The sequence below is a fragment of the Astyanax mexicanus genome, chromosome 12, assembly GCF_023375975.1.
Source record: "Astyanax mexicanus isolate ESR-SI-001 chromosome 12, AstMex3_surface, whole genome shotgun sequence".
NCBI classification, from domain to species: domain Eukaryota; kingdom Metazoa; phylum Chordata; class Actinopteri; order Characiformes; family Acestrorhamphidae; genus Astyanax; species Astyanax mexicanus.
Genome location: NC_064419.1, coordinates 1514002 through 1539443, shown reverse-complemented (window position 1 = coordinate 1539443; position 25442 = coordinate 1514002). Strand labels below are relative to the sequence as shown.

The following is a 25442-nucleotide window of genomic DNA, read 5'->3' as shown; positions in this document are numbered from 1 at the left end:
TCTAGCACAATTTTTCCACTAAGTTACTGAATTTATTTTTAAAATAAAAATAAAAAAGGAAAAATAACTTTTTTTTTTTTCTGGCAATTGTTTCAATTCTTCAGACTTTAAAAGGGTTAATTGTGTTTTTATACAGCATCACAGATCAGATCCTGAAGCAATAATCTCAGCAGGACGACCAATTACGATTTTAACCAATCCAACAAATGCTTTTTAAGTTCAAGCGCTAATTTACTGAGCTTTTTATTTAGCGAGCCGTCATTTCCACTTCTTTAGTGTTTTGGTGCTCGGGGGTTATGAATAATTAATACAATGTTTTAAAGATGCTGGTGATGTGGGGACCTGCTGTGGAGCGGCGGGATGAGCGGCGGGACGAGGGCAGGAGCCAGTAATGAAATATAAACGCTCAATTACTCCCTAGATTGGCGAAGGGACCCAACGATTTTACACAAACAGATTCCAGCTGAAACATCCCGACACTAAACACACCCGCACCCGCTCACCTTACAACACAAACACAGCCAGAGCATGCAGACAGAGACGGGAGGAGAGATGAGAAAAAGAGAGAGAGAGAGAGAGAAATGGAGAAGATGAAGGATGCAGAGATGTATATGATGAAGAAAGGGTGAATTTTTCCACAGTTTTCAATACAATTCAATTTTATAAACCTGAAGCCAAAACAGTCATACAGTCATACAGTCTAGAGTCAATACAGTACAGCTCTGGAAAAAATGAAGAGAGCACTTCAGTTTCTGAATCAGTTTCTCTGATTTTGCTATTTATAGGTTTATGTTTGAGTAAAATGAACATTGTTGTTTTATTCTATAAACTACAGACAACATTTCTCCCAAATAACAAATAAAAATAGATATTGTCATTTGGAGAATTTATTTTATTTATTTTTTTACAGAAAACATAAATGCAGAAATCAGAAATCAATATTTGGTGAGATAAATCAATTTTTTAATCCTAGTTTTTTTCATGCATCTTGGCATCATGTCCTCCTCCACCAGTCTTACACACTGCTTTTGGATAACTTTATGCTGCTTTACACCTGGTGCAAAAATTCAAGCAGTTCAGCTTGGTCTTGATGGCTTGTGATCATCAATTTTAATTTTGATTATTTTAGAGATATTTTCAATTTAGTAAAATCCTTATTAAAAGTCTCTTATTATTTTTTTCCAGAGCCGTATTTACAGCAAGAAATTAAAAAAATGACTCAATCAAACGAAACAAATGTAAGTGTAAAATCCCAACCTATTTCGACCATCACCTTCACATTAGAAAGACGTTGAACTCTAATGTTGGACAGACATTCAATTTTTAGTTGAAAATGTTAAGTTAACCCTTCATTGACTTGTCATCACTGTAGAGGTGTTAAATATTGGTTAGAAACCACCAAAATTAAATAAAAAACATCATTGGATTGATGCCAAGCTTCACCATCTCCCAGACGTTGAATGCTGTTGGAAATCAAATCATGCAATATTTGTAAAAAAAAAAAAATGCAGTATTTGTGCGTTAAAATCTACTGGGATTTTGTCCCTACTAAGATTTTCTGTCTTACCTCCGAATCTGACATACGCTATCTTCGTCAACTGAGTTCTTGGCATTCCAGGAATCAACAGCCTTCGAATGACTTTGAAATAAAAATCAGGGAACATTAAGTTGACTTTCTTGAGTCAGAACATCGACTAAACCTACTATATATTTACATACATACTAGTGCATTTCAAACAATTAGGATATTATTAAAAAGCTTTTTTTTGTAATGCAGTTTTAAAAAATGTGAAACTCATATATTATTTAGATGTATTATGATCTATTTTATTAAGCGTTTATTTATTTTATTGTTGATTATGGATTACAGGCAATGAAAACCCAAAAATTAGCTCTCAGATAATTAGAATATTAAATAAGACTCTTTTCGGTACTATTGGCAGTGTGGGCAGTTTGCCAAGTCCTGCTGGAAAATGAAATCCCATCGCATCTCCATAAAAGTTGTCAGCAGAAGAAAGATGCAGATTATGGAGATGCAGATTTCATTTTCCAGCAGGACTTGGCACACTGCCCACACCTCCAAAAGTACCAAAAAGAGGTGTTATATAATATTCTAATTTTCTGAGACACTGAGTTTTGACTGAGTTTTCATTGGCTGTAAGCCATAATCAATAAATTAACGCTTAAAATAGATCACTCTGTGTTTTAATACATCTATATAATATATGAGTTTTACATTTTTTATTACTGATTTACTAAAATTAAGTAACTTTCAATGCTAATCAATTTTTTTTTTGAGATGCACTAGTCTAAATATATATTTAAATATGTATATAATCATAACACGTTACTAAAAACTACAGGAAAACACTACTTTCAGACTACAGTCGGAAACTGTCACACTCATCAATCGCTGAAGGCACCACAGATGCACAAGTACAAACTAAAACAAGCAGAGAAAGGATTTCTATACAGGGATCTAGTTACGTCTAAGCTAATCAATACTCCGCCATTTCTAAACTAAATCTATTTTAGAGCCAGACACTCCATGTCATCAATGCAACGCAATGCATCAAAGCCTTGCCGATTTGATGATAAACAGCACAGTTGATTTCCAATCAATACACAGGTTTTATTCAGAGTAACGTGGAGTTTCTGCTGCAGGAGCTTCAATCCTGCTGGAAAATGAGGGGAATGGCTGGGTAACAGGGTTAACGTGGGTCAGCGGGGCTACGGTGGCAACCAATAAAACTCTCTGATTTCAGAAACGCTACCAGGGGTAATACTAGACACATACGATGCGGCGACTCAAGGACAGCGGCTACAATCTAGATTTTATACCTTTTTTCTCATAGTCTTTCTTTTCATAATCACCCTCTTTTTCCTTTTTTTTTTTCTTTTCCTCTTTGGCCTCCCCTCTCTCGCCCTCTTTCCGAGCTCCATGGCCTTTCTTAGCAGGTGGAGATACTGAACACATCGGAAAAAATTATGATGAGGATGATGATAAGAGCACAGAAACACACTGGATTTTTAAATTTCATTTTTATTTTATCAAGCTATAAACTTAGAAATGTTACACTTTATTATCCAAAGCTTTATCCACAAATGTTTCCTCAGCTCTGGAGGTGAGTGCAATTGAGTACCTGGCACCTCTTTGCCTTTGCTCTTGTCTTCTGTTTTAGTAGGCACTGTCTTCTCCTTTTCATCTGTAGGTGGCGTCTCGCTCTTCTTCTGTTCTCCAGATTCACGCTTTTCCTCAGGGGCAGGAGCTTTGGGTACAGGAACTTCAGCTGGAGGAGCTTTAGGGGCAGGAGCTTCCGGAGAAGGTGCCTTAGGTGCAGGTTCTTCAGGTGCTGGAGCTTCTGTAGAAGGATCTTTAAGTGCAGGTTCTCCTGGAGAAGGTGCATTAGGTGCAGGTTCTTTAGGTGCTGGAGCTTCTGGAGAAGGATCTTTAAGTGCAGGTTCTCCTGGAGAAGGTGCCTTAGGTGCAGGTTCTTCAGGTGCTTGAGCTTTTGGAGGAGGTGCCTTAGGTGCAGGTTCTTCAGGTGCTGGAGCTTCTGGAGAAGGATCTTTAAGTGCAGGTTCTCCTGGAGAAGGTGCATTAGGTGCAGGTTCTATAGGTTTGGGAGCTTCCGGAGGAGACGTTTTAGGTGCCAGGTTTTCAGGTGCAGGAGATTCCGGAGAAGGATCTTTAGGTCCAGGGTCTACAGGTGCGGGAACATCTGCAGAAGAAGCTTTAGGTGCAGATTCCTCAGGTGCGGGAACTTCCGAAGGAATAGCTTTAGGTGCAGGGTCCTCAGGGGCGGGGGCTTCTGGAGAAGGAGTTTTAGGTGCAGAGGCTTCAGGTGTGGGAGCTTCCGGAGAAGAAACTTCAGGTGCAACAGATTCTGGTGGAGAAGCTTTAGGTTCAGAGGCTTCAGAAGGAGCGGCTTCAGGTGCAAGGTCTTCGGGAGGAAGAGCTTTAGGTTCTGAAGAGGAAGACACAGAATCTTCAGGTGTAGAACCTTTAGGAAGAGGAGTCACATCAGGAGATGCATCAGGGAGAACTTCAGCGGGAGGAGCTTCAGATGCAGAAATTTTGGGCACAGGAGCTTCAGGTGGAGAAGCGGTATCAGGGGAAACAGCTTCAGGTGCAGAAGCTCCAGGAGTAGCAGCAGATTTAGGGGGAGGAGCTTCAGGAGGTGCAGGAGCTTCAGGAGGAAGGGCAGCGTCAGGAGGAACAGCTTCAGGTGTTGGGGAATCAGGTGAAGATGTTTCCAAAGGAGAAACATCAGGCGATACAGAATCAGAACGAGGAACTTCTGGTGCAGGAGCTTCAGGAGGAGGATTAGCATCAGGAGGAATAGCTTCAGGTGCAAGGCCTTCAGGCACAGATGTTTCCAAAGGAGAAACATCAGGTGATGCACCATCAGGAGGAGGTGCGTCAGGGGCAGGAGCATCTGGAGGAGTTGCTTCAGGGGCAGGAGCATCAGGAAGTGGTGCATCAGTGGCAAAAGCATTGCTGGGGGTAGTCTCAAAAATGGGAGATTCAGATTCAAGGACTTCTGGAACACTTATTGGCGTATTTAGTGTACTGAGACCAGGTAAAGGTGTGTTAGCAGCAGGAACCTCAGTGTCAGTTGGTGAAGTGGTACCAGGCCCTGGAATGACGGTATCAGGAGCCAATGATGGACCAGAACGTATAGCAAGACCAATGGTAGTACTAGTCACTGGAGCAGCAGTACCAGTTGCTGAGGCTATCGAATCACCTACATCTACTGAAGTATCCGTTGCTGCACCAGTCGCATCAGTTGCACCAGGAAAACCTTTACTTATATCTGCAGTAACCGGAAAAAAAGAGGTAGGAGAAATGTCTCCTAGACTTGCTTCACCAGTCTGTGTTTGAGCATCATCTACGGTTGCATCTGGTGGTGGCGTCACTCCATTTCCATTGGTTTCTGCATTGAAAGCAAGTGTACTAAGCAACGGATTGCCTGGACCACTCGTTTGACCTGGTGAGACAGACGTTTCTGTAGGTTTATCATCAACCGGACTCAACTCGATTGCAAATGTTGCTGTCACATCATTGGTTGCGGTGGCTGCTGGCTCAGGTGCTGTAGTAACCGTGTCCGATGCTGAGGTAGCTGTAACTGTGCACAAACCACAGATAGATAGTCAAACATCTAACATTTCCTCCCTGGCATGGTCAGTATAGATGCCCCTGACCCGACATTGAGGCCTTTAGGTCTTATATACTTGACGTAATGGATGATATTGCACTGATTCAACCTTTCGCCATTTCCAGTTCAGCAGAAATGGGATACACATGCCATGATAGCATCACTACTACCCTCCCCAACCCTTCCACCACCCCTCCCACCTACACACACACACATACAAATCCATCCTACTCCTCAAGGACAGGACTTACTGCTCCTTCCTGTTATGGTTTCATGTATCTATCTTCCACCAAGGGTTCAATAAATTGGCCCTTTTTTTGGTCTCCCTCACCATGACCTGGCCTCTTTTCTCTTATGAAATATTTAGCAGCAGTTCATTCAATCGCTATTCAAAAATAGATCTAAAACGATTGAGCTTTGGCCTTCAGCTGAGCCCCACCTGCCACGCCGCGTGCTCCTAGAAGTCATTGTGTTTCACAATAACGGAGCATTTAATGATTTATCGCCCCCGGCAGCGGACAGCGCTCTGAAGCTGCGCTTGCCGTTTTCGTAGTTGCATGTCTGAAACACACAGGTGGATGCTGACAAGCACCTGGGCGTGAGGAGGAGAAAGGCCGGAGTAGGCAAAGGTGGCGGGGAACTGTTTTTAGACTGCACAAATAAATATTATGTCATTTTGTCGCGGTCAACAAATTTATTTTCCCTTTCTACACCTGCTGCTTAGCCTGCGACACAAGAGAGAGAGACTCGGATCCCTGAGCAGGAGGAAAAGGAGTTCACATTAAGGTAAATCACTGCTGTTCCGATGTTGAATTTTTACAACACAAGTGTTCTTGTATGGATTACTTGCATTTGCAACCTTATGAGCCGTCAAAAGATTCAAAATGCAGCCATTAAAAAGGCAAGCAACCCCAGCAACATTAACAACCTGAATTACTGCATAAATATGACCTTAAACATCATCAGATTTTCTAAAAGTTGATGAAGAGAACCCAGTTAAGTTAAGTCATTCATTTTTGAGTGGCAAAAGTATGTGAACCTCTAGAATTAGCAGTTAGTTTTCAGGCAAAATCATAGTTAGAGTTAGTTTTCAATAATGGGATGGCTATCAGGTTTAAGTGGGCGGAGCCTGTTTTATTTAAAGTACAAGGACCTATCAAAGTCTGCTCTTCACAAAGCATATCTGTAGAAGCGTATCTTGGCACAAGCAAATGAGATTTCTGAATACCTTGATGCTTATCCGTCTGAAACAGGTTACAAAACCATCTCTCTGAAGAGTTTTAAGTTCATATTCATGCAGAAATCTAGAAAATTCTGAAGAGTTCCTAAACTTTCATGCACCACTGTACCAACCTCACAACCCAAAAGTTAAAACCTCTGTTTGACTCAGTTTGGCTTCATTGATTGACCCAACTCTTTCAATGACAGCAGGTTTAGACCGAGGGTATTAGTAGGCAGCACCTGTCTGAGGTGTTCCCGCCGGCTAAGAGCCAAGCTGGCCCGGCGTCTTAGACAAGAGAAGAGCTGGAGCTTAAGGAGCTCACCGCATGGCACTGTGAGCTTGGCATGTTGGCCCACATACGTTAATGACTGATTTAGCACAGGGGTAATCGCGTTTAATCCCGTCGCCTCACGCCACCTCAGGAGAGAATATGGCACACTATTACCACTATCAATCAGCAGCGGAATCGGGCGGCAACGGCTCAGTAGTAGAGGCTTCTGAGAAAACTATGAGGGGGAAAAAAGGAAAGTCCTGCTGGAATAACCCGTTATTTTATTCCTAAATGTCCTATTTTAGTCGTGAATTGTCAGCCTAAACGGTCTTAGCTGCTATTACACCAGTCATTTTAGTGTGCGATTTTAGGTTTCATGGCTAAATTGGAGCAGCCTGGTGACCAATCTTTATTAATTGCACATTGCACCAGTAAGAGCATGAAGAGTGTGAAGGTTCAATTATCAGGGTAAGAACACAGTTCTGCTCTAAATACTGCAATGCTCACAACATTATGGGAGACATACTAGAGTTCAAAAGAGGACAAATTGTTGGTGCACGTCTTGCTGGAGCATCTGTGACCAAGATAAGCAAGTCTTTGTGATGCATCAAGAGCCACGGTATCCAGGGTAATGTCAGCATACCACCAAGAAGAACCAACCACATCCAACAGGATTAACTGTGGACGCTGTAAGAGGAAGCTGTCTGAAAGGGATGTTCGGGTGCTAACCCGGATTGTATCCAAAAAAAAAACATAAAACCACGGCTGATCAAATCACGCAGAATTCAACGTGCACCTCAACTCTCCTGTTTCCACCAGAACTGTCCGTCACCACAATCAATTATTGTGCTCTAAAACCAGGTGTTTTAAACTCAAACCTCAACTCTGCAAGAGTTTCTGTCATCCGCAGCAAAAACAGCCCCGTACAATCTCTCTTAAAGGATCGTACTGGATATTTCCAGTCACGTTTTCTCCTCGGCAGACTGCATGCATGCAGATGTGAAGGTGAAGCTTCTGAAGGAACGTTTCTAATGTATGCACACTCACAGGCGTTGGAGGACAAGGAGCCCAGAGTGAAGGTGCTACTACTATAAACATCACCTCTGTTGAATATTCCACTCTTCAATTATTAACACAAGTGCGGAGGAATAAGTTGAACTTGTGAAGAAGCTCGAACCCAAGGTTCCTGTCGCACGTAGAACTCTGACAAAGTCGAGGTATGCCAGCGAAGACTGTACCTGAGTTCTGACACCCACCTACTACCTTCCCACCACCCACCCCCTTTGCTTCATTCTCGCTCGTACAATAGAAGACTAGAAGAGAAAAAAGTTTGATGTTCTGGCTCTTTTTTTTCGGGAAGAATAAAGTGGTCGTAAAAAGGGTCGGCAGAGAAGCAGCTTTTGCAAGGCATCTCTTACCTGTCAGGTCAGGATCTGCGGGCACCGGTGCCAGCGTGGGTGCCAGCGCGGGTGCCGTCGGAGAGGTCAGTGCTGTTAGAGACGGACTGTCGGTCTCTCCGGGGGCAGGAAGCAGTGCCACAATGGGCTGGGAACTTCCGTCAGGGAGCACTTGGAAGGACAGTTTCAGAGCAGTGGTTGAACATGCTGAGAGAACTGGACCTACAGGTCATTAAACTAGTTTATGCATTTATGTTTGGATATGAAATTGAATGGGTCCAAACTGGAAAAGTTGGACTTTACTTTGCTTTAATTTCAAGAGATTTTTCAAGAGTTCTGTATCTTAAAAAAAATACATTATATTGTTTTATGTTTCAACCAGATCACTAGTAGAATAGTGGTTCTTAAACTGAGGTATGGGTACCTTACTGGTGGTACTCGAAGCATACCAAGGTGCAAGGTGGTAAACTAACTAGATGACCTCAGAATAAAATTTAGCTTGCATTAAAATATTAAAGACTATAAACTCTATAAAGTTTTCCTAACATTACATTATATTAGTTAGTGTTTTTCAGTGCTTTACCCTGTATTAGAACCTGTATATAAGCTACACTTCACTCTTACAGACCTTCACTCTCAGAACTACAGTTTTATCATTATTAACATCAGTTTTATCGGTCCTAGAGTAAGACCCTGTGGTACGCCACAAGATATGCTAAATTAACCAGTCACCAAGAGTTCACTACAGCTTCTGCTTTACAATTTACACTTAAATAATGTAGTAAATACAGTAGTTTACTGATTGGCTCTCTTGTTGTTTATTTTCCTCTGTGTAAATCCTGATTCTGAGATTCTCAGCCAGATAAAATACTGTATTAACCAGAAACAATAATCAGTCAATACATCAGCTCTGATACATCAGCTCACAGATGCAGCCTTGTGCTTGTGCTGATCCACATCACCCTTTTGGAGTGATGAGGGGAAAGAGAGAGCGCCATCTACTGTACTGTACACATCCAGAGAGAGACAGCAAGGCAAATTGCATGTTGTGCTCTCTCAGGGCTCCGGCAGCTGATGGCAAGCTGCATGACCGGGATTCGAACCAGCGATCTCATCCCGATCATCCCGAGCACTTTAGACTGCTGGAGCACTCAGCACCCATGTGTGTGTTTATGTGTGTATCTAAATTTTTGACTGGTTTTGTAGGCGTATATAGTTTAGTATAGAAAAATTATTTATAAGCTACATATTGTCACTTTTATCTTGTATCTCCAAAATAGAAGTAGCTTCCATTACATTTTGATGGAAGTCAATGTAAATAAAGGTAAATAAAAGTCCTTTTGGAGGCTTTCTTTTGGTTCTTTCGTTATGAATTTCTGAAATATTGTTAAATTAAATTAAATTAAAAAATGCAGTTTATTTCAAAAAGTGAAGATACAAGGTTTTAGTGTGTGAGAGTAAAGATATGCAGCTCACAGGTAAAACCAATCTACTCTACACTACACTACACACAGCAACGTCACTACAGCAGTTCTAAAAGCCAGACTAGTATATTAAAAACTAAAAAAAAAGCAGCAGAAAACTGCTATTATTGAACGTTTCACATTAAAAAAGCAACTCTAATTGAAAACACTAGCCGTGAGCGCTTTTAATTCAACAGGGCATATTAAACCAACACTAATCCATCCAGCAGAGCTACTCGGGATGCTAATACAGTCTCTGCAGATCCCACCTGGAGTGTCAGACAGCGGGTCCGGGGCGGTAGAGGCGGTGGGGGCGGTCGGCGAGTCTCGGGAGGGGTCTGTGTCTAGTCAGCAGAGAGAGGAGTTCTTATAAACACACAGATCAAATAGCAGCACGCTTTCACCCATCAGAGGCTTTTCAGCCTGACTTCAGCTATTCAGCACAGAGAAAGGGCACTCAGGACACGGCTAGAGACACGCTGCAGAGTCTGGAGGTGGGGTGATGCGTGACGATCGTGATTTTATTATTATAAGGCCATGATATACTTGGGTAGATATTGTGAAGATATTGTGGGAAATAGACATCTCAATTATTTAATATAGGCCTGTAAATTACAAAATTAATCAAACAAAATACAACCAGTTAGTACAAAAACCAGCAGAGATCTAATCATAAATCCTATTGACGGGAGAATTACTGATAACTGCTAAAATCAATCAAATCAAGACTTGCAATCTGAGTTATAGAGTTAACCGTACACTAGACGACTTTAAAAAGACTCTAAAAATAAGAGTCTCTCACTTCTAAAGACAAGCCACAATCTTTTTACTCACGGACTAAGATTTTGCAAAGACTGGGGATCTTTCAGGGTCACCATTTACAAGATTCTTTCTGAGATTTTATAAATTATTATCTTTTGTCATTATTATAAATAGGAAGACACGTCAAAGAGACACTCTTGCTCACTCCACATGTCCAGTGACGCCATCACAACTCCCCAAACTGGAAATTTGTCTACAACAGTAAAATTGCTTAAAAATCTTGGTTTTTGTGTAGTTTACTGTCAGCATTAGACTTATCCACAAATTATTTAGATCTAAACTTGGACTTAAGCTCAAAGAGACTCCAGAAAAAAAAGTACAAGAAGAAAAATCAAAACAGTAGCTTAACTTCTATATAAATCCACATTATCAAATTCTGTATATCGTCGCTGCCCAATGAAAAACACTTATCTCCAAAACAGCAACTTTGCAGGAGAGAGAGAAAAAATCTTGTAAGATTTCAATGGAAGACAATGTAGAAAGAGTTTATTTCAGGTCAATTTGAAGAAGAGTTTCTATTGGAAATTTTGGCACAGTGTGAGGGACCATTTGTCTGTTCAAATTATGTAGTAAACTAAAAATCCACAAAAATGGAGATAAGTGCTTTTCATAGGACAGCGACAGAATCTCGATTCTAGATTTGAGGCAGTGCTGAGGACAGTCGGTAACCTAAGGTTAGACAGTGCCAATGAAAATCTAAATGTTAGCTGAGGGTGAGACAACAGGTAGCATGTAATAATGCTTAAACATCAAAAATGAGACACTTTTAGAGGAATAAATCCTTTAAAACAAGGAAAAAATGTTTAAGTTTGTTTTGACTTCTTTGGATAAAACACAGTGGATCAACACCAGCAGATGACAGACATGTCTCTCCAACAAACCATCACTGATCATCAGTAAATTTTACATTTCATTTGTAAAGCAGTCCAAGCTGCTCGAGCTCTAGTGTGAAGTTTCCACCAATCAGTGATGGTTTGGAGAGACATGTATGTCATCTGCTGGTGTTGATCCACTGTGTTATATCCAAAGAAGTCCAAAGTCAGCGCAGTGTTTTTCCACCAAATGACAACTTTTATAGAGATGCGGATTTCATTTTCCAGCAGGACTTGGCACACTGCCCACACAATTACCAATTGGTCTTATATTATAATATGCTAATTTTCTGAGGCACTGATATTTTGGAAATAGTAACTTTTCAGTGATATTCAAATTTTGAGCATTTTTGAGATGCACCTGTACTTATTTATTTTTTAATTGCATGCATTTATATTTAGTTACATTCTTTATCCAAAGCTTTTTCCAAAGCTTTTTAGCCGAGTGGAGTCCACTAGGGTGGGGACGGGGAAGGGGACGGGAGAGGACAGGACAAACACAGATGGGCTCAGACACGCGGTCCTGCGGTCACTTCTATACAGAGACCCCTGCTCTCCGCGTGACCCTCACACTGACGCGGTGGTTGGCCTTGACCGGCGCTGCAGGACCGAGGTGTCCCCCCGGTTTAGAGGGATGACCGTGTCACGTCCCGCTGCGCCGCGGCTGATGGGCGCATTGGGATTCGGCGCCGGCCGCCCGCAGTCTGCCCACAGCTGCCCGCTGCTTCCTGCCAGCAGGAATACTGATGTTTTATTAAGGCCGCGGCCGTCCCCGACGCTTCATAATTAAAGCATGGCTCCGGATCCCAGCTCCCAATTCTGCACTTACTGAAATCCGCCTGCCCGGCTAACTACTGCAGAATCATCACACACGTTCGGCTAGTTAACACACAGAGCGCCCTCATTACGGCCGGCCGCTGTTTACCCGACGCAGACACACAAATCAAAACATTTGATTTTGCTCACAGTCCTCCTGAAGTGATGAAGGGATTAATTGGAGCTGGCTGTTTAGGAGGGACGCTGTTTTTTTGTGTGGATGTGTTTCTCTAATAAACCTCAACCTCAAATTGAAGATTTTTGGGCTTTTATTTTTATTCCGCCTCTGTCAAAATAAAACTTTACCACCTTTACTCTCTTCTGTACTATTTTAAAAAGTGTTAAAGTTCGTACAATAAGCATGTAAAGGCAGGGTAAGGTAAGGTAGCTCCCACTGACATGCCATTTTTCATCTTAGCAAATGAAATGCTCTTAAAAGTAGTTAATATATCTAGTAATTCTTGTTTTAAATCATTATTCATATTAAATTTAAAAATAAATAACTTATTCCTGACATCCTTCTACTTCTACTTTAAGTTTAAGTTTAATCTACTCTTGTATAAAATTTGTCTTTTATTTGTCTCCTTTCTGAGTGAATAATTGCTGTTTGCTGTTTTTTCCATTTTTGTCTCAGATAAAAAAAACTCTCATACAGTGAGGAACAGCAGCAGGAGCTCCTCAGTTAAAGTGCTGTTCTCATGATTCTCCAGACAGGACGGTGAGAGATGGCATGTCATATTATGTGGGAGGAACTAGTATCAGAAAGTATCGCATCCCAAAAATACAGAGATCTTTTATGGGGAACCTTTGAAAAATATGAGGTCTCCAAATATGTGTGAGGTCTTCTGCAAAAAAAAGATGAGTGTTTGACTCCACATGGTGATTCTATAGGAAATGTGCAAGATCTCTTGTATTGAATGTGGACTGCAAAAAATATATATATCTTCGCAATTTGGATGCTCTTAATTGTAGTTTATATATCTCATATTCCTTGTTTTGAGTCATTAGTCATTAGATGTTGTAATCTGTAGCATCATTCAACAAACCCCTTGGGACACCTTTATATTAAAATCTGCACTTTTCAATAAAATGTGTTATTTAGCCTCGGGTGTCCAAGCTTGTGCAAAAAGCTATATGTGTGTGTGTGTTTTATGTATTCACACTTGTGTGTGTGCGCATTCGTGCATGTTCATGTGCATGCACAAGGGCATGTGTGTATGTGTGTGTGTGTGTGTGTGTGTGTGTGTGTGTGTGTGTGAGAGAGAGAGTACATGTAAGGTCCTGTACTGGCCGTGGTGTTCTATGGAGCGGAGATGAGCCTGGGGGACGTCAGGAGGGGCAGCATATGGCCAGCAGCAGCAGTGTGTAATACTGGCAGTTCCCCCACCACCATCTGCCACCATCACCACTATCACCACTACACGAGCACGGTGACAAAAGACTGGGCTTAGCCATTTACCGCTCTTCCTGCCTCTCCACACTACACAGTACCCACACACTAAACACAACACAAACACAGTACACTAACTGGTGTAAGTGTGTGTGTCTGTGTATGAGCTCACGTTAGAGTTTCTATTAACATATTTAGAAAGATTGCAATGGAAAAAATGATGTTATTAATCACAAAAATATTCTGTACTCTTAAAAATGCTCATGCTGGCTATATGGTCAAGAAAAACCACTAAACATCACCAGGCTCTGTAAAAAAAATTATGGCCAAAAATTCATGTATTAAATTTCAAACATGATTCCATTCATCCATCCATCCATCCATCCATCCATCCAGCCATCCATCCATCCATCCATCCATCCATCCAATGTTTGGTACTTGTTATTAAGCATGCATAGCCTACCCATTAGGAACTAATTTAATTATTTTGCATTATCTATCTATCTGTCTATCTATCTATCTGTCTGTCTGTCTGTCTGTCTATCCATCTATCCATTCATTCACCCACTCACCCACCCATCCATCCATCCAAGCCATGTTTGGTACTGGTTATTAAGCATGCATAGCCGATCTATTCAGAACTAATTTAATTATTTTGCATTATTATGTTAGCTAGGTAAGAAGCTCAATTGGTAAATCTATCTATCTATCTATCTATCCATCCATCCATCCATCCATCATTTCTCACACTTACACCAAATAAAGTGTGTTCAGGTAAATTTCTGGATTATTGCTATATTATCAATAGAAAACACACTGGTGCTCCACTGGTAGAATAAAACCTAGACAGACGTCATCAGTCAGATGTTCATTGCTATCTTGGCAACATCAGCAATCTGCATGTGACCATCGCACATACACCCCCTAACCCTAGGGTTAAGTGTAGGGTTAGATTTTAGGTTAATTAATGGTTAGATTTTAGATTTTAGGGATGATTAATGGTTAGGGTTAGGTTTAGGTTCTTCTAGGTTTTAATCATTTACATTATAACTTGGGTTTAAGTTGCATTTAATATAAATTCAGTTAATTTTTTGTTTGATGTCAGTTGATCATCAGTAAAGTGTTACCCATCAGTTTATCAGTTTTATCAGTTTTATCAGTTTTATCAGTTTTATCAGTTTTAGCAGGTCCAGAAGAACAACAGTTTATGTCTGATGTTAAAAACGAGGTAAATGAGCACTTTTTTTCTGCCGTGTCAGCTCAGATCTGAACACTGAGCCGAGCTGTGTGCAGCGTTAGTGCTGGAGCACAGTCACTGCTCCAATTCCACACCATGCTGGATGCTGGAAAGTTATTCCCTGAGCAGAGTGAGACACAGGGGCGCTCAGTCCTGCACAAACTGCGCCCTTGCTGGGTGGATGTATGAGTTATTTTGGGTGTGATGGGAGGCCCACAAGATTAATAAACATTCATCATCCCAACTCTGAATCCCTCTCTCTCTCTCTTTCTCTCTTTCTCTCTCTCCTTTAGGAGACTTGAGAAGAAGGATTGAGTGTGTTTGTGTCGCAGCTCGAAAGTCTCTCACCTTGGAAAGCCTCAACCAACAATCCAAAGAGTGGAGAAAGATGGATGAGCTGAAATCATACAGCGCAAAGAACTGCTTAAATTTCTACTAAAACACACTCTCTGATTACCTGTATGCTAAAAGTGACTCTGATCTGACTCTTATCACTTTTAACTCTTAAGTTCTACTTAGTGATAAAACTTCTGCATCTGGACTGCAACTGAAAAAACAGGAGGACCAGCGAGTTTTTTCTCGGTTTTCTCCGTCACATGACATCACGTAGTTCAGTAGCTCCTCCATTTCCACTCGCTGTTGTGTTTACAGTATGTGGATCTTCGTGGAAACGCACTGTGCCCACATTGCAATTACCATTTTGACACAAAGAGCAAGCCCCTTGCACACAGATGGATGCAGTTTTGCGATTATATAAACAATCAACAAAGCATTGTTGCTATAATGCATTTTTACTATTGTTGGTTTAATTGTAGCTGGTTTTGCATTAAGAAAAACTGGGGCACTAAGTAGTCAAGCAGCCTAAAGGATTGCAACTATGATCGAGGGATCGCCGTAGGTTCAAATCCCGGTCATGCAGCTTGCCATCAGCTGCTGGAGCCCTGAGAGAGCACAGTTGGTCTTGCTCTCTCTCTGGGTGGGTACAGTACAGTAGATGGCGCTCTCTCTTTCCCCACATCACTCCTAGGGTGATGTGGATCAGCACAAGGCTGCATCTGTGAGCTGATGTATCAGAACCAAGTCACTGCGCTTTCCTCCGAGCGTTAGCGCTGTGATACTACTCAGCAATACTACAGCATCAGCAGCAGTTTAAAAAGAGGCGGAGTCTGACTTCACATTAGCCAGATAAATTAGAAATTAACTTAAAAAAAAGAAAAAAAAAATTGATGGAATTTATAGGGCCTTGTTTACCGTATGTCACTTTTATGTAACAAACACCGATTCTTATTCAGTTATGGCAAAAAAAAAATACAGTTTGACACTCAAAGGCTCTTTAAACTGATCTTGAGTCTGAGACAGAAATCAGTGATGGTCTGATCTGAGGAAGGTGATTCGCTGGTCTGCACACCAATCTCCAGCCTGAACACGGCTCCACAACCCGCATCGGACTACTCCATAATTCAGAAGGACAAATGATCTGAGTGACGCTTCAGTGTTCAATAGGTTACAGATGACTAAATGAGACAGAAGCATTCTCTCAGCATGCTCAGAGCCTAAAATATTAGAAACAGTCATTAAACTTTAAATATACAGCGTCCGTTCAGCATCACAGCATCACCCATCCCAGATATCTCACCTAAATAACACACTCACACACACACACACACACACACACACACCTACAGCATCACTGAAACATGATTCGAAAGCTGGATTTGTGGAAACTGTAAATAAGGTGAATGAGGAATCCTATAAAATATGAAAGAAGAAGAAGAAGCGCTGCAGGGTCACACATTAAACATACAGTACCAGTCAAAACATTTGGACACAAACACATATATAATGTCCTTTTTTAATTGTTTTATTTACTTATTTACCTTTTTCTTCTCTTTCTGTCCTATAAGGGAATATTTTAGATGCACTAGTATATATAAATATATATGTGTATATATATATATATATATATATATATATATACGTGTGTGTGTGTGTATATCCTAGTGCATCTCAAATCACTGTAGAAAATCATTGAAAAAAGTTTATTTCAGTAATTTAGTTCAAAATGTGAAGCATTTGAATATATATATTATATAGATGTGTTAAACACAGAGTGATCTATTTTAAGTGTTTATTTATTTTATTGTTGATTATTGATTTTGGATTACAGCCAATAAAAACCCCAAAAATCAGTGTCTCAGAAAAGTGGAATATTATATAATAAGACCAATTGGTACTTTCAGCAGTGTGGGCAGAGTGCCAAGTCCTGCTGAAAAATGAAATCCGCATCTCCATAAAAGTTGTGAGTAGATCAAACCAAAACTGAACTGCTTGGATTTTTGCACCAGAGGTTAAGGCATAAAGTTTTCCAAAAGCAGTGTGTAAGACTGGTGGAGGAGGCATGCATGATGCCAAGATGCATGAAAAAAAAACTGTGATTAAAAACCAACCAGGTTTATTTCACCAAATATTGATTTCTAAACTCTTAAAACTTTATGAATATGAACTTGTTTGTTTTCTTTGCATTATTTGAGGTCTGAAAGCTCTGCATCTTTTTTTGTTATTTCAGCCATTTCTCATTTTCTGTAAATAAATGCTCTAAATGAGAATATTTTATGTGGAATTTGGGAGAAATGTTGTCTGTAGTTTATAGAATAAAACAACAATGTTCATTTTACTCAAACACAAACCTATAAATAGCAAAAACAGAGAAACTGATTCAGAAACTGAATCTTATAGGTACATTTATTCCAAATTGGATTCCAGCTGGATGTTCAAGGTCAAAATCATATCACCCTGAGTGAAGTAATGTACAGCATGTGTATTTGCTCTGAGTGTGTGTGTGTGTGTGTGTGTGTGTGTGGCATTCTAATGCACTGGCAGGGCCGAGCTGTGGAAGCGCAGGGCTCGGGGGATTGTGGGAAGCCACAGTGGTGAACACACACAGCTGTGATAAAGTGCTTCCACTCCGCCGAGGAGCTTCCTCTCTCGGGGGGTCAGAGGTCAGGGGTCAGAGAGAAACTGCTCACGGTCACATTTTGATGCACTTCTATTGTACATGCTCGTGTGCTCGCGGAGCTTCTGACACGGACAAATAATAAAAAAGACCCCCAACACCCCCCACCTCCTCAATCTCTCTCTCTCCCACACACACACACACACATACACACACACATTCACACATACCACACACACACCTACACACTACAGCCTACAGACTCTACTGTAACACTACAGCACTGCTTCCAGAAAAACGGCTAGCTGCTACCAAACTACAGCAAAACACTGTAGATAAATTTAGCTGTAGTTTAGCTGTAGAGACCCCCCCCCACACACAAAACCCCTGGCTGGTCAAGGCTCAGATTCAGACCCCAGCAGACCCCAGCTCAGTTAGCCACGTTAGCTAGTGGTTTCTTCCTGAAGATGAAAGTCATCACTGGTGTACTATACGTAACATATGTAGAACCAAGACAAACAATAGGAACAGTGTATTAGATTCAGAAGTACAGTATCGTGCAATTGTTTTAGAAAAAGCTTTATTATTAGCTTGTGGTTGTAATATTATGGCTGTTTGTTGTATGTCAGAAAAATGGACAGTATGATTTTTCGGTACCACTTTAAAATAAGACTACCTTTATAAAGGGTTTATAAATGGTTTACAATTAGTTTATTAATGGTTACTAATTAGGTTGTAAATGCCTTAAAAATCATGATTAATAATCAGTTATAACACATAATTAGAAAGGGCAACAATATAGATGGCTGTGGGTTCAACATTTGACAAACAACAGGTCATTGTTGCCCTTCCTATGTATGTGTTATAACTGATTATTAATTATTTTAAAGGCATTTACAACCTAATTATTAACCTAATTATAAACCCTTTATAAAGGCAGTCTTATTTTAAAGTGGTACCGATCTTTCCAACCAGGGGCTTCATCTACACCCCTGATCTACAGGACTCAAAACACCACCAGCTACACAAACTACTCTACTCTAAACTAGCGTATTCAGCTCCCAACCTGTCACAGTGGTTACTGAAGGCACGTCTGAGGCCTGGGCGTCAGTGTTCAGCTGGGCGGCGGCTGTGGTGGTGGTGGGCGGGTCTACGCAGACAGTCACCTGATCAGCAGGTGAGGTTGCCAGTCCACAGTCAGCAGTGGCTAAAGCTGGACCTGTGGGCGGTAAAGCTGTGGAGCTATCTGGAGTAGGGCTGGACTCTACTACTGTAGGAGCTGGGGGTCATTTAGGGAAGGTAACGGTGATAAAAGACAGAGTTAGAAGTTATTAAATATGAAAAAACTAAATAAAACCTGTATAATAAGAACCAACAGCTCCAATTATGAACTATACAATCGTGGTTGTTTGTTGCTAAAGGAACAAAATGAGGTAAATTCAATTTTAAGTTCAATTTTAAAACACTGGAGAAAGAACTCTCTCCACACGGGTTGCCAGGTTGAGGACACTCAACATACAAGAAAAAGTTAAGGATGAATTTAAGAAGAGCATTTAAACATTGTTCAATTAGTTAAAGAATACTAAAAGTGCATTTTCTATTTAATATACTCTATGAAAATACACCTTAAATATACTTTTTTTTTATTAAATGTTGTGTTGGTACAACATATAATGAAATGACATTGAATACTGCTTAAAGTGCACTTTAGTATAACTTTTTTGTTTCCAGTGTCATTAAGGTGTCCACAATATATGCATCAATGTGCAAAGTGTTACATTTACAATATATTCCAAATGTATTAAAAATGATATATTTAAAAAACACACATATTCATAATTTACTTAATTTCCAGAAGTTATACAAAAAAAGCACAACCTAATGCTTAAATATATAATATAAAAATATATAGCTTAGTTACACTTGAAATAAACTTAGTTGTTGTATATATCAAAGCCTGGAACATGCTGTGTTTGCCTGCTATTGTGTTCCATACCCGACAACCCGGGGTGTGGAAACTGGAGGACTGGGTAATGAGCATTGCTTTAAAACACAAACAGATTTAAACCTATTCAATGACTAATAGCGCCCTCTTGAGGAGCATGTTTAGCCTGCTAAACATGAGTGAGTGAGTGAGTGAGATACAAGTCAAGTACACAAGGTTATTCTAAAAACTATACAAGTTTTTTATAAAGGGTTTTATGATATGAAGGGTCATTTGGATGACAAAACGGCAGCAGCTGAAGTCAGAGTTCAGCTCTGCTCAAGTTTTAGACAGATTAAAAACTCTGTAAAATCCCAGAAGCTTCAGTTTTAGCTTTAGTCCCTCTCTTCCCCCTGAGAATCTTTATACAGCTACATTACACTGCCTGACAAATCACACACACACACACTACACACACACACACACTACACACACTACACACACACATCTAAAACATCTCAAACGTCTCAAACAAAGAAAACTGTGGAAAAATTCACGATCACAGCTGAAGTCGGGGTGACGGCGGCAGCATGAAAGCAGCTTGTTCTCAATGTGAGGGACAGAGAGAGAGAAAGAGAGAGAGAGCGAGTGATGCAGCGAAAGAGAGAAAACACAAGCCTGACAGTCCGTGAGCTTAATTAGCATTTTACTTACTGCCAAGAGTACCCGCCGCTTCACCTGAGAGAGAGAGAGAGAGAGAGAGAGAAAGGGATTAACAGAACAATAAGAGAAAGAAAGATGATGAGAAAAAAGACAGATGGAGAAAGTAAGAGAACGACAGAAAAGAACAACAAATAAAAGAGAAGAAAGAAAGAAAAAGAGGCAGAGAGAAAAAAATGAACAATATGTGAAAGAAAGAGATGGAAAATGAGGAACAAACATGGTGAAAAATAAAGCCAGAAAAGGAGAGATTGAGAGATTGATAAAGTAAGAGAATGAAAAATAAAATATGAAAAAGAAACAAAGAATAACAAAAGAGGAAAAAGAAAAAGAAAGAAACAAAGATGATAGACAGAGAGAGAGAAGTAGAGAGAGAGTAGAAAAGAGAAGGAGAAGAAGATAGATATTGAGAGAGAGATAGAAAGAGTTTAGAAGGGAGAGATGGAGAGAGAGAGAGAGAGAGAGAGAGAGAGAGAGAGAGAGAGGTTTAATCATTTGAAAACAGAGCAGGGTCTTTATTTATACAACTGAAATGAAGTCATCCAAACTATGAGGAAAAACATATGAAATTATTTAGCAAACAAAACAATATGTTTTTATACAGTATTTTACAGTGTATGCTTAGATTAGACAGTTTTACACATCTCTGCTGGATTTTCTCAGTCAGTTTTATGAGGTAGAGTCTTCTGTAATTCAGGCTTTCAGTTAACAGCTGTGCTGAACTCATCAAGAGTTAATTACTTGAATTTCTATCTCTTAATAAAGTGTTTGAGAGCATCAGTTAAAGTAAAGTAGTGAAGAGGTAGAGTTACAGGTATACAGTGAATAGTGAATATTTGAGTAACGTTCTAATCTAATGATGAAACTGGCACTCATCAGGGCCGCCCCACATCCTTTTTCACAGGATACGTTCAGAAAACTGCAAGTTAACAGCTCCCCAGAGAAGTTTACTACATGATTCCTTATGTGTTTCTTTCTAGTCTGAATGAAATCAGTATTCTTTTATATTATAGGGAAAAAATATATAAAATAAAAAACACATTAAATGAGAAGTTCTCTAAAGTGTAAAAAACGAATTCTAACTCTTGAAGATTGAGGGTTGGGCTTACAGGTGTTGGGGGAGCCGTTGGGGGTGGGCAGGTAAGAGCCAGGTTTCCAGGACTTGGCCTTGAAGCCTTTCTCACAGCGAGCGCAGTCCTGCCCGGTGGTGTTGTGTTCACAGTCACACTGAAGACTTCCCTCACGGAACGTACACTGTCCGGCATGAAGATTACACTTACACCTGCAGAGACACAGAGAAACAGAGAGAAAAAGAATCAGTTCCTCTGATTTTACTATTTATAAAATGAGAAATGGCTAAAATAACAAAAAGATGCAGAGCTTTCAGACCTCAAATAATAAAGCAAAGAAAACAGCAAGTTCATATTCATAAAGTTTTAAGAGTTCAGAAATAATCAATATTTGGTGGAATAACCCTGGTTGGTTTTTAATCACAGTTTTTAATTCAAGCATCTTGGCATCATGTTCTCCTCCACCAGTCTTACACACTGCTTTTGGATAACTTTATGCTGCTTTACTCCTGGTGCAAAAATAAATGTAAGTAACTTCAACTCGGTTTCAAGACTTTCAAGACACAGAGTAAATAAGTGAACTGGACTTCAGTCAATCCTTTATTTTAGTAAACTTTACTTCATTTCTGCATAAAATATTACCTAATTACAATTTCTTAATTAATACAATATTACTGAAATGTACATATTTTTAGTTAAAACACTTTAGTATACTAAAAAGAATGCATTACATGCCATCCATGTGTTAAAACAGTGTAATATGTGTGTTTTTACTAAAAATATTTAAATTTCAAAAAGTATAATACAGTATATTATGTCTCACAAATTATTTAAGTAATATTGTAAAAAAAAGTAATTGTATTATAGGTAATTAGGTAATATTGTTTGCAGAAATTAAGTAAAGTTTACTAAAAGAAAGGACTGACTGAAGTTCAGTTCACTTATTTACTCACTTATTGTAACATTTAAGCCTTGAAACCGAGTTGAAGTTACTTTTAAAATTGATCTGAAATTAAATTTATAAAAAAAAAAGCAAATGCAGAAAGTTGCGAAATTTTTTATTTTTTTTAATACATTTTTTTAATAAATAATTTTTTCAGTGTACTATGTGAGTATACTATGTCCAGCAGGAAGGATAAACGTACACCTGCAGAGGCTCGGAGAAAAAGAGGAAGGAAAAGGGTAAAAAAGGGAGAAAAGGCGAAAAAAGAAAGAAAGAGCGAGACAAACCAATTAGTACTCTGGCCACAGCGATCCTGCCATAGAGCCAAGGGCAAGGACTATCCTACAGAGGAAGTCCTGCGCTGGGTTTTCTCTCATTAGCTCGAATGCTTGGCTAAAGCTATGAGCTGATTAGCTGAATCAGGTGTTGCAGTGAATGGCTGGGGCTGAATAGCTGCAGGAGGTGAAGCCCTTCCTGGATGAAATTAAACCGCCACAATGGCTCCTCTGGATCGCCGGACTGTTCGCGAGACGCCCCACAGCTCGGGCGAGGTGCTGCTAATGCGCCGACTGAAAGCTGCATTTCATTACGACCTGAAGCCCAAACGAATCTGAGCGGTTCTGCCGGCGCCGCGCTACGCTAACCGCTCCTCCGCTTCATCACTGACATTTATCCAGGGCCTGCTTCCAACCTGACATCACAGCCTGCCTCCTTACTCCTCCAACACAGGAGAGATCACCTCCCATCACATCTGCTGTCTCTCGCCCTAAACCACAGGATTATCATTCATTTATTCATCCTAGAGCTCTCTTAAAGATCCTGAATCTAAAAAAACACAACTTTACTCACTCAAGAACTCTCAAGTTCAGCCGCGAAGACTGGCACAGTTTCAAAACTTCTGCACCTTACATATATTTAAAATACAACACTAAAACAGCTCAATAACTACTGTAAAAAAGTATTCAGTAACTTCAGTAACTCTTCATACTACTTATTATTCAGTAATTATTACGAACTATTCAATTAGTACTGTAAATCAATCTGTGACAACTATAAATAATTCAGCTAGTGCTACAAAAACGTGTTATATGATTCAGTGCCTACTCTTAAATATTATTCATTAACTACCATTAATGATTCAGTAAATATTACAAATTATTCAGGACTTGCTCTGAATTATTTAGTACTACTCTAACATGTTCAGTAACTATTGTCAATTATTCAGTACCTACTCTAACATATTTAGTCAATATTATCAGTTATTTAGTGCCTACTATGAATTATTCAATACATACTCTAAAGGGTTATGTATCTATCATTGGTTATTCAGTAACTAACACAAATTATTCAGTACCTACTATAAAGTATTCAATACCTACTCTAAAATGTTATGTAACTTATCAGTTATTCAGTAACTACCATGAATTATTCAGTACCTATTATAAAATATTCAGTAACTATTACCAGTTATTTAGTACCTACTATGAATTAATCAGTACCTACTATAAATTATTCAGTACATACTATAAATTATTCAGTACATACTATAAATTATTCAGTACGTACTATAAATTATTCAGTTCCTATTTCTAAAATGTTATGTAACTATTATCAATTATTCAGTAACTACCATGGATTTTGCAGTACCTACTATAAATTATTCAGTACCTAAGTACTATGTGAGTGTACTATATAAAAATACTGTTATTACACTATGAGAGTATATTATGAGTGTATGATGTGAGTGTTTTTTGTAAGTATACCACGTGAATATCCTATATAAGTGTACTATGTTAGAGTACTGTGTGAGTATACTGTGTGAGTATACTGTGTGAGTATACTGTGTGAGTATAGTGTGTGAGTGTACTGCAGTCAGTCTGTGGTTCTGTAGTGTACTGTAGCAGTAGGAGATGCAGACCAGTGACAGCAGTCTACAGACCAGTCAGACAGGAGGAGGCCAGAGCTGACAAGACTTTGTTCTTATGATAAAACTCTGCAGCCGAGACTCAAAGACTGGAGACAGTAAATGACATCTAACTGCTCCAGGGAAACAGAACACAAAGAGAGAGAGAGAAAAGAGAGAGAGAGAGAGAGAGAGATGATTACACAGCTAATCAGAATAAATGGGAGATATTGAGATGGCGTCTGCTGTCAGATATTTTTGCGGTGCTGCAGACGCCTCAGTGATAAAACTGATATAAAGAGAAAAGCTGCAGAGCGGCTCCCCCAGATCACGAGCGAGCGCCGCGGCGCGCTAACATCCAGCCGAGTTTAGCCCGAGCTGAGATTAAAGGGGTCCAGGGTGGAAAGCGGGTTAGTATGGAAATTATGACTTTTAGAATTACAATCTTCGTAATCAAATAAATGAGTGGAGTCCCAATGCGTTTCTGCCCACTGGAGGGAGCAACTGTCCATTTGCATGAAGTGTGGACCGAGCAACTAGCCATTAGCATGAAATATGTATGAAGTTGACCTATATATCTCCATGAGGACGCCCAGTAACTAAACCTTATATTAGGGCGTATATTGCTGTATAATGAGATTATACCTCGCGCTTGCCGTCTGTAAATTGAAATGAAAAAGTTGATGCCGTGTGAAAGTACATAACTCCTCGGCGACTGGATAACTTTCTCTTCTTTAGCTGGTAGAGAAATAAAAATCATGGCTCACATTGTACAGATTTGTATAGATTTGGCCAATATGAATTTCTTGACCTTTTTTAGGAGTGACTGGCCTCAATAAACGTCTATTTTCTGGTCTATTTTCATACATAAAGCACACCAGATTATAAGGCGTATTGAGCGACACTACTCTAAGAAATATAAGTACAGATTTGTACTTAAAAGAGTACAAAGCTTGTCTCTGGGGCTGTACCTTATATTGAGGTACAAAAAAGTACCTTTCAGTGAAAGTCCTTTTTTGTACCCATGGTTTTTGTGCCAGTAAAGATCATAAAGATTATAAACATTATCATCAACTGAATATGGCTCAAAAACTTGATGATACAAAATTGTCTGGCTTTCAAATAAAAAAATGTGCAATTTAAATATATATTGTTCATTAGTACAGTGATGCAGAATACTGAATGTAACCTTTGGCTGCAGGTTAAATGGTACAAATTTGTACTTATTGCTGTTAGAAATGACTTTGTACTTCAGAGGGAACAAATCTGACCCCGTAAAG

General features: G+C 39.6%; 1 protein-coding gene across 2 annotated transcripts in view; it reads right to left on the bottom strand.

Annotated features, from left to right (window-relative positions):
- The window catches only part of ntng2a (netrin g2a), a 96004-nt gene that overhangs the window by 9974 nt on the left and 60588 nt on the right, over positions 1 to 25442 (bottom strand). Inside the window, exons 4-6 of one of the 2 annotated variants that reach the window (XM_022670589.2) lie at positions 21356 to 21528; positions 20241 to 20264; positions 18588 to 18881 (exon numbers count right to left, since the gene is read on the bottom strand). In XM_022670589.2, coding sequence (XP_022526310.2) covers positions 18643 to 18881; positions 20241 to 20264; positions 21356 to 21528 — 436 coding nt within the window. In that variant the 3' untranslated portion in view covers positions 18588 to 18642. Of the gene's footprint in view, positions 1 to 18587; positions 18882 to 20240; positions 20265 to 21355; positions 21529 to 25442 lie in introns of those variants that run through there. The other variant, XM_022670588.2, reaches the window with a different exon arrangement.